Here is a 10,502-nt window from a genome sequence, read left to right on the forward strand (position 1 = left end):
GCCCGAGCCGAATGACGGTGCTTAAAAAGAGGCCGCTGATCGTCTGAACTGTCGCCCCCAGCAAGCGGTGCCCAAGAAGAACCAGCAGCAGGCGGCTCTGAAGCCGGGGCAGCACGATCACGCAGAGCAGTAGCCTCAACAGCATAGGGCAAAAAGCCACTACAATGCCTGGAGACCGGCAACTGAGAAGGAGCAGACAGAGCAGGCAGGAGAACACTCCAGCACACGTGAGGTATCCATCATGGACGACAGAGCCGGCGCAGGGGAAGAGGCACTGGGGAGCGAGGAAACCACCGAAGACAAGGGAGACGAGGCAGAGGGCGGGGGAGAGGCACCACCCCTACAGCAGCATCCAAAGCCCCCATGGAATCAACCTGCCGCAGATGCACCTCCGCACCCACCGAACGACGAAGAACCGAAGCAGGAGGCTCCAGGTCCACAGAGCTCACTGGAGGAGCAGACAAACCAGAGCCAGACACGGCAGGGCCGGACGGAACGTCCGCTGAAACCGCAGCAGGAACCAGGACAGCGAGGATCTGCTGAGGAAACCCCACGCTCAGACAAGCAGGGAAAGTCGCCCTCCAGGAGAACCGAAGGGACCTCAGCACGAGGAGCATCACAGCCGGCGGCCACGTGGCCCTCGGCACCACACCGGAAACAGGTCTGTGTCTGGCCCTGATAAGATCCATAGAGGGAGCCCACTATACACAATCCTGGACGGAATAGGGGTCGTGACCCGCATGGCGAGCATACGAGCGCCCATACGGACCCTTCTCAGCCGGCCCGCACTCAGTGTTGAATCGGTGGTTCATCACCACACCATACCGCCTAAATACCGACTGCAGCGCCTCCACGGGAAAAGTTACCGGTACACTGTGAACACTCGCATATTTCAAGGGCCCCCAGGGATCTGAAATCTCCACGGTCACAGCCGATTCAGGAATAGTAAGCGTGTGGGCATCCCAGTGCGCCACAAACTCCTGGTAAAACGATGACGTGGTGAAGGACACCCCCACTCGGGTAGGCGAGAGCTTTTCCAGCCCCAACAAATCAGGAATGTCCACACAGCACATCCAACAGCACTACCTCCACAGTCCACAGCACCAGAAAATTCAAAGCGCACCGTGTCAACCCGCCGAACGCGGGGTATCACCACCAATAACCATACCGCCAGCAGGGTCCCCGGCCAGTGGGCGCACCGCACCTCAAACCACACCCACCCCCTCTCAACACCAAGCAACAACTGGCAGGTCAGGCGAGCACGTCTTGACCCCCTGGCGGCCAGCGAGCTAATCCCACAGCACTGTAGTTGATAGCCACCTCCCCAAGGCGGCTTGGCTAGGCTAGAGTTGCCCATGTTTTGTCCCACACAGCTCGGCTCGGTTTGTACCCCCTCCTCACTTGGCGGCTTCACACCTTCCTCAGGGCAAAGTGTGGTGCTCATACAAATTGGCGACAACCACACCAAATGTCTGTCCCTCACTGGGACCGAAATTCCCACGAATTTCTAGGGGAAAACTGCCCTGAATGTGAGATTATCCTTTTTAGAGGTAAATAGGTTACAAGACACCTCAGTCAGGAAAGGACTGAATTAGCATCAAACTAATGCTGAGGGCACATTATACTTTAATGACTGACCAGGGATGCATAGCAGCTGCAGGAGTCCAAATCCTTGGCACTCCTTATCCACTGGGTCGTGGAGCTTCTGGGACCTCAGAGGGAGGTCATCAGAGTAGCTCATAAGATCCTCACATCAAATAGAATTTGTGTGCGGCCGTGAACGCAGTTCAAATCAAAGTAAACAAGACTGCAGCAATAACGCACAGTGAAAAGACAACGGCCCCACGTTGGCGCCAGATGCGAGATCCGTGACCAGCGTGGGGCGATTGATTGAAACAACGGACAGACTTGTCACAGAGACGAGTCTTCCGTGCAACACTCAATTGATTTCGTTACTTTACTTAGTAAATACAATTACGTTATTGTCTCAGACATGCAAATCAAAACAGTGTTAATGTAATCAATAACAGCGAATGGGTAATTATCATTCCCTGAGTAATCGTCCAAAGGATCTGTCACAGCTTGACAGCTCTACTTAATTCCACGAAGAATTTACGTTATGGCTCGGCGTCAGAGACCGCTAACAAGCGTTTATTAGTCGATACAATTACTAATCTCCGCGTACTAAATCAAATAACTACATTAACTCAATACACTGACTTCAAAAATGATCTACGTTACACTGACGTCTCAAGAATAGTAAACAGAGAGTATATCGACTCCACAAGGCACTGAACACAAAGTACACTGACCTTGCAAGATTAAACAAACGCAAAGTATACTGACGTCTCGAGTACATAAACACAAGTTACACTGACGTCTCGAGAATAAATGAACCAAAATATGTTGTACGGGATCAGAGACCAATGCAACAATATGCAATACTGACAGTCGCAACAATACGGGCTATAGAAACAGACAAAAATTTCACTAAACCAAAGTACACCGGGTCACAGTCCACCTAATATAGTACACACACTAATAAACACAACACACACACACGTGTCAATAAAACAATAATACTACAATACACTGACACTCACTCGTGTCAACAATGTAATATAACCTTGTTAATTACAGCATATCTCCTGGAAGTACAGAATAGAAGGCATGGAAATGGGTTAACACAGTGATGGTATAATAATGAAACTACACTAAACACATGAAAAAACACACCTGACACTGAGTCAACTAAATGTGGGCAACTGTAGTGTAAGATGACAAACACTTAGTCCAGCTACAGTAGTCACACAGAAAAACTGTAGGTGGTGCTTACCTATCGTGCTTCCTCGAGAAATCGAACTCGGTCCCGTAGGGGAACTAAGGAGAACGACTAACGGACGGCTGAACTAACTTCAAGCGCAAGGAATTTGGCATGTACGAAAGATAGAGAAATAATATTTGAGCACTCACGTTAATTTATACCGGTATGACATCCACTCATAACAATCACACTCACTGCCCCAGCTGTTGATTTAAGCACGAGCCAAAGGTGAGGAGTGAGGTAGGACGCTGCGCTCGGAGGCAGCGAGGTCAAGCGCGAGGTGCGGCAAGCGAGGCGAGGCGAGAGCCCTACCCTACCCTAAGGCAGCACGGCCGGTGAGGTGGCTGCACACGCGACACTAGGGTCGGAAATTGCTTAATTCCCCCACCATAAAACGGGGAGAACGCGCACTCGATAAACACCGGTTTATACACAAGCGTGATGTTGTTGAAGGCTGACTGACTGCACACCTGAATATGTTTGGGGGCACCACGAGGGACGCCAGGGGACACTGGCGTGGACATAAACACAAAACAGTCAAAATTGGCAGAGTCCACGCTTCCAACAGTAAGGAGTATTGACCCACAGTCTTCGCTCAAACACATGGAATCATTACTTGATTCTTATTTTTCAGTTACTGAGCAATGATTGATTGCTCACGGTGAAACCGGTATCTCGCGATCACTTGAACACAGTCCAATTGCACCTGTGGTGGAGGGTGACGCATGCAATGGCAGAGACTTCACGTATCTTTGTTGATTTTACCACTAGTGGTGCCCCCTCACTGTAGGCATCTGTAACTGTAATGGGAGGGGGGTGGATGGGGTATGGTGAAATGGCTGGCTGAACGTTAATTGGACTGGAGGAACCAGAGTCTTGACTTCCCACATCTTGACAGCACGGCCTTCACAGAATGCCCGCCCTTGAGCGGGAATCTCACGCCCGCAGCGTTTTGGCGCGAGAAATATAGGCAGCGGCTCCCGTGATGCAGCGCACTAGCAATCAGTGGCTGTGAGGGCCTAAGGCGCATTCGTACCGCAACCAATCACAGCAGAGCTGGCTGGCTGACGTCACGTCACCAGCAGGGAACCGTTAGACACTTGAAACAGTACGTGTTCCTTCTCTCTCCCCTTCTCGCTGTTGCCATGGGCCAATCTTAAAGAATTCAGAGAACCTGTAACTATTCACTGAGAATACCTACATCAACGAGAGTTAATTGTTTGGAATGCTGAAGGTATTCCCTTGCGAATGAGATGTAATTGCGACCTATCTCCACTAACTAGGAAGATAGGTTTTTGTGCACATCCTGGGCACATCTCCGAAATGTTCTAAGGCAAAATATTTTTTTCTTCTATTTAATAAATGCAAGTTAGCTGAGAAGTGGGCCAAAATCCATCTTCTCACACGGAACACTGGCAAGATATTCCCGGGACTCTCCACTGCTGTGAGACACTAGCAGGAGATCGGATGATGGCCGGAGATGGGGATGCACAAGACAGTGTGTTGGTACCTGCTTGTGTGTTTACCCACTTCTCATTTCCAGTTAAATACTTTATCACATGCAAATACGACGAGTTCCTGGATTCTGCTACGTTCCCTGCAGACACACGTCGTTATCACGCAGATGTAAAGTGTACTAGAGGCTACAACCAACGACGCCTTTACTTAGCTGGCCGACTTTGCAAAGATTAAGTTTAACACAGGCAGTAGCTAGGTACAGAATTGCATCATAATACCCCGGCCGGCAAGGTGCCGGCTTCCTGGTCCTCCTCAAACTATCCAATCAGAGACGCGCATCTAGGGCCTTAGCCAATCACAGCTCCCGTGCTTGGTGTGCAAAGTGGCGTCCCTAAGGCATCTGTGCCTTGGTTGCTATGGGAACGGCTCGAGCTGGCTGGCCACTTCACAGCTTCCCTGCTGCTCTGCTCCTGCCTCCCTTACTCCTACAGTAATAAGCTGTTACACGCTCTATTTCCACAAATGCGTTTCAACAGCCATTGTAACATATTTGGAATGCTGACGACCTAAATTCTCCAGCGAGCCTAAACACGATGTCTCGGATATGGATTACCAAATCTAGACAGAGTGCATGGCCATTTACGGGCCCGGTGCCCGGCGGTGCTCGTGCATTCCACACAAGACATTTTAGCTGGTGAAAACCCATACCCTCACACTTGGCATCTGGTCGCTTCACATACTTCACAGATGGACCATTAGACCAGCAGGGACAAGAATTCAGAGCTGCAGATAAGGCAGGAAATTCTATAGTTAGTTGGAGACTCAAACAGGTGTTCAGTTTTACTGAGATGCTATCCATTCAAAAGGCTTTGGAACAGGCTCTGGCTTAACACCGACAAATCATGCATACAGATTCAAGAACTGCCATTGAAACCCTGCAACAAGAACACATACATGACAACATTCATCTGATCACAAAAGTCATATCATTAATGCAAACTCTCAAACGTCAAGGCTGTCGGGTACTTACCAACCGAGTGCTAAGTGATGTGGGAATAATAAGAAATGGCATTGCATACGAAGCTGCAAAAGTTGCAACTAAGATTTGAAATGTAGACATTTACATACCACAGGGTCTATCATAGATTAAGTAATTAGAAATATATCAATGCAAAAGATATACAGTGATCAGAACACAACAGTTGCAACATCAGAATCTGCAGGTTGGTGCAAGAATTCAACCAACTATGAGCCACTTATTTTGATGAAAATGAACAGTAAAACAGAAGAACACTTACATTGCATCAGACTTGGATACTCATGTGCATGGGAAATGAGAACATAAGAACAAAATTCCATGAACTGCCAAAGCGTCTAATCTAAGAGTTGTTGTCCCTCCCCGGCGTTAAAAGCAGAATTAAGGAACTGAATGCCTAGCTTGCAATTAGGACAGCCAGAGATCCCCATTACAACGATATTGCTAAGACAAAAACTGAGCTCTGTGCTACTTTAAGAGGGAAACAGGAGAAGCAAAAAATAGCATCACAGATCAGTCTGCTACCTGGAAGAGCTTCACCTGCTTGAGCAAGCCCGTGAGCTCCTCCTTGTAGAGAGGTTACCTCCTTGGGAGGATGACTCGTGCAAGATTATCAACGAAATGACGATGAAAAAATCAAACATGTTACCACAAGAAATGAGGCACAAGTATCTCGAGAAAATTTAGAAAGAAGCCAGAGATGAACTTGATCAAATCTACACTTGACGGGTCATCTAATCTTGTCAATGGAAGGGCTGGTGCAGCATTCACGGTAATGAAGGATAATTCTTTCCAACGTAGAAATGAAGAAAAAGCGCGCATTGAGAACTATGCCTCTTCAACGCAAGCAGAGCTAACTGCCATTGTTAAGGCGTTTCTTGAATGGAACACTAGTGGTGCAGTGATTTGCACCGATTCAAAAGCAGCACTTCAAAGCCTAAGTAAAAATCGGGCAGAAAATCTTGCAATAGTCTCTGAAATTAAGAGAGCTGTGAGAGTACTTACCAGTCAGGGAAGTCAGTTTCTGTGGATCCCCTCCCATGTTGGAATATGTGGGAATGAACAAGCAGATGTGCTGGCTGCTGATGACCATATTGAATACTTCATATCCAAAAGACTACTACAAATTAGAGGAATTGTCAGGCAACATCATCGTGACAAGGTTACTGAGGAAAGGAGGATAGAAGCACAAACCAGTGAATCTGTACGATGGTACAACATGGTTTGCCGCTGGAAGTCCTAATCATTATGGACGAATAGGAGGCGGACGCGGGAGAGAATCAGTAATAGCGAGAATCCGTTTGGGATACAAATATCCATGGAGATAAGGAATGGAAACGTTTGTTGATCAGCGAAGTTGCAGAATTTGTGATGTGTGAAGGACACCGCCTTGAACACTATCTACATGAATGTGAACACCTGAGACATTAGAAATATGTAGAATAATGAACTCCACATTGTTTGAGTTGGGAAAACACTATTTGTCAAAAATTGATACTGTTCTTAAAAGATTCCCCCATTTTGCATCCGCAAGATAACGTAGGCTTTTAAGGGTTGACAGATGTTAATCTTCTTGTTTGAGGAGCGGTTCACTTGAGACAGTTAAGCAAGTCCCACCTGTGTCTGGGTACAAGTGACAGGATAAAAAAACCTAGCAGGTTTTCTTCTTTTTGGGGAGTGTTGTACATGCTGCTATGGCGGTGTGTCCACTTAAAAGTGGAGTGGCTCTGCCCAATAAACTCACCCCTCGGGGCAAAATTAATAAATTAAAAATATGAACAAAGGTAACTACAGAAGGCCTATTGGCCCATACGAGGCATCTCCTATCTATAACAAACCAATCCCATTCACATACATGTCCATCCCACGCTTGAAACAATCTCAATACAATTAGTCTTCATCTTGAAAAACATAAATTAATAAATGAGTCGCAACATGGTTTTACAAATGGCCGTTCATTCATTATTCCCTGTTTTGTTCACCCAGTTTATTCCACTAAAATTAGTCACCCAAGACATAAATACTTGTAGATCTAGATGCTCTAGATATTTCATCCCATAGATGCTTTGCTTCCATTCTGTCTAAATTTGGTGGCCTATATATAACTTCTATTATAATATTATTGGCTTTTTCGTTTAATTCTATCCAAATAGTTTGTGTGGGGCTCAGTTTTGATTCCCTCTTTGAGCCTACATTTAAAATTGTCCCTAACACATATGGCTACTCCCCCTCCTCGTCTAATGTATTTATCTGTGTGAAATAGTTTAAATCCATTTGATATTCAGCTAATAGTTCTCTATTTTCTACATTCATCCACGTTTCGGTAAGTGCAATAATATCTATTTTTTCTGTACAGAAAGGAGCATTTATCTCGTTTATATTGTTTCTTAGACTTGTACTGTTAGTGTAATATACCATAAGTGAATTGTTATTTTGAGTGCCCTTCTCTTTCCCTGATCATTTTGCCAATTTGTTTCTCCAACAAACACATACTTTTATTACCTCCTTCCTCCCTATCAATTCCCATACCACTATCTACTAACAGTTAAAAACCCAAACAAATGCCTCTAACCACTCCCTTGCTCCTAATTCTATGGCTTTGTTAAATTTCTTTATCAGTTCCTCACTCCTAACTCGTTCAACATCATTTCCCCTGCACTAATACAAATAATTGGTTTGTTCTCATTTCCCGTCATAATATCTTTCATGTTGTCAACAATATCTCCAATTCCAGCTCCCAGACAGCAGACCCTTAACCTGTTCCCCCTATCTCTGGTACAAAACGTCCTGTCTAAATACCTCACCTGGGAATCTCCCACAACCAAAATTTGTTTAGGTACCTCCATAACTTTCTGAGCACTTTGAGGGGCCTGTGCTTCGTTGCTCTTCGTTAATTTCCGTTTCGAGTGAACTGCATGCTCATCACAGCATTCGTCTTCCAACACGGCAAATGAATTTGCTGTCCTTAGACCGTCTGTAGGCGGCCTTGTCAAGGTCTTCTTAAGACCACTGTCCTTAACGACTTTCCACGACGAGGTCTTGTAAATATTGGTCTCCTCCTTCGTTACTTCCCGATGTTTCAGCTGTCGTACCTCCGACAATTTTATTTATTAATAAAATTTATTTAATTTATTAACTAATTTATTAATCCACAAATCAACATCCGTGCCTATTTGAGAAGAGGTGTAGTGAACATTAAACAGTTACCTTGACGAAGGAGATCAACTGCTCTTGAGGTCTGCCCATCTTTGGCAGCCCTCATTAAATGGGTATATCCAAAAATATTTTCTTCCTTATGTTCACCTAAAAAAAACATTATTCAGCCTTAGCATTTTATGAAGTCAAATAAGGTAATGTTAATTTGCCAATATTAAACCTATTCATTACTTGGGCACCAGAGTTAACAAGATGGCATGCAACATTCACATAGTCCCTTATGGCATCCATAAGAACAAGGTAACTGCAGAAGGCCTATTGGCCCATACGAGGCAGCTCTTATTTATAACCACCCAATCCAACTCATATGCATGTCCAACCCACGTTTAAACCAATCGAAGGACCCCAATTACCCCACGTTAGGGGTAATTGGTTCCACAAATCAACAACCCTGTTACTGAACCAGTATTTACCCAAGTCTTTCCTAAATCTAAACTCACCCAATTTATACCCATTTGTATTGTGGTCTGTCTTGCGTTGATACTCTTAATACCCTATTAATATCCCCTTTGTTATGTCCATTCATCCACTTGTAAACCTGTATCATGTCACCCCTAACTCTTCGCCTTTCCAGTGAATGCAATTTAAGCTTTGTTAATCTTTCTTCATATGAAAGATTTCTAATTTGGGGAATTAACTTAGTCATCCTACGCTAGACACGTTCAAGTGAATGTATATCCAATCTATAGTACGGCGACCAAAACTGAACTGCATAATCTAAATGGGGCCTAACTAGAGCAAGATAAAGCTGAAGAACCACACCAGGTGTCTTGTTACTATCGCTTCGATTAATAAATCCCAGTGTCCCATTTGCCTTATTACGAACATTCATGCATTGATCCTTTGATTTTGAATTCTTATTAATCATAACTCCCATATCCCTTTCTCAATCAACTTCGCAATCTCAACACCATCCAGCTCGCATCTTGTAAATCTATGATCATTACCTAACCTCAAAACTTTACATTTATCAGTATTAAACTGCAACTGCCAATCTTTTGACCATTCCAAAACCCTATTTTGATCAACTTGAAGCAAGTCGTCTTCCGTGTTAATTTCCCTACGATTTTTGTATCGTCGGCAAATTTGAAAATGTTGCTACTCGAACCTGAATCTAAATCATTTATATATTATAAACAGAGGTCCCAATACAGAGCCTCAAGGCACTCCACTTAAACATTTTTTCCCACTCTGACTTAACCCCATTTATACTAACTGTTTCCTTTGGTATAGCCATGCCCTAATCCAACTTAATATAGCACCCCCAATAACATGAGCCAATCTTTTTAATCAATCTTTCATGTGGCACTGTATCAAAAACGTTGCTAAAGTCAAGGTACACATCACAATCCTTGCCACTATAAACTGCCTCAACTATGCTGGAATAAAATGATAGCAAATTTGTTAAACATGAACGGTCATTTGTAAAACCATGTTGACTCGTTTATTAATTTGTTTTTCAAGATGAAAACGAATGGTATTTGCAATTATCGATTCAAGTAACTTTCTCACAATAGACGTTAGGCTAATTGGCAGATAGTTTGATGCAAGTGATCTATCTCCTTTCTTAAAACTTGGTACCACATTAGCAAGCTCCACGACTCTGGCACTCTGCCTGACTCTAATGATTTATTAAATATGGTAGACAATGGATCGCAAAGCTCCTCGTTGCATTCTTTAAGCATCCTGGCAAACACTTCATCTGGGCCTGGGGATTTGTTTGGTTTGAGTTTTATTATTTAATAATATCATCCCTGGTAACTGACTAGTCAACCTGTCATCGTCCCCACCCACATAGGCTTGTTCGGCTGATGGCATAGTTAAGTTCTTCTTCAGTAAATACAGAGAAAATATTAAAAATACTACTCATCTCCGTCATTATTCTTTATCTGACCCGTCTAGGATTTTAATGGACCTATCCTTTCCCTAACCTTTGTTCGATATAACTGAAAAACCTTTAGGATTTGC

At 44.4% G+C, this 10,502-nt stretch overlaps 1 protein-coding gene across 1 annotated transcript; it reads left to right on the forward strand.

The window, feature by feature from the left end:
• Positions 1-241: 241 nt before the first annotated feature.
• On the forward strand, positions 242-679 carry LOC123750525 (uncharacterized). Its single transcript, XM_045732632.2, has one exon. It carries the CDS (start codon positions 242-244, stop codon positions 677-679), a length of 438 nt encoding a protein of 145 aa, XP_045588588.2.
• The last annotated feature ends 9,823 nt before the right edge of the window (positions 680-10,502 follow it).

The sequence above is a fragment of the Procambarus clarkii genome, chromosome 17 (genome assembly GCF_040958095.1).
Source record: "Procambarus clarkii isolate CNS0578487 chromosome 17, FALCON_Pclarkii_2.0, whole genome shotgun sequence".
In the NCBI taxonomy this organism is placed as follows: Eukaryota; Metazoa; Arthropoda; class Malacostraca; order Decapoda; family Cambaridae; genus Procambarus; species Procambarus clarkii.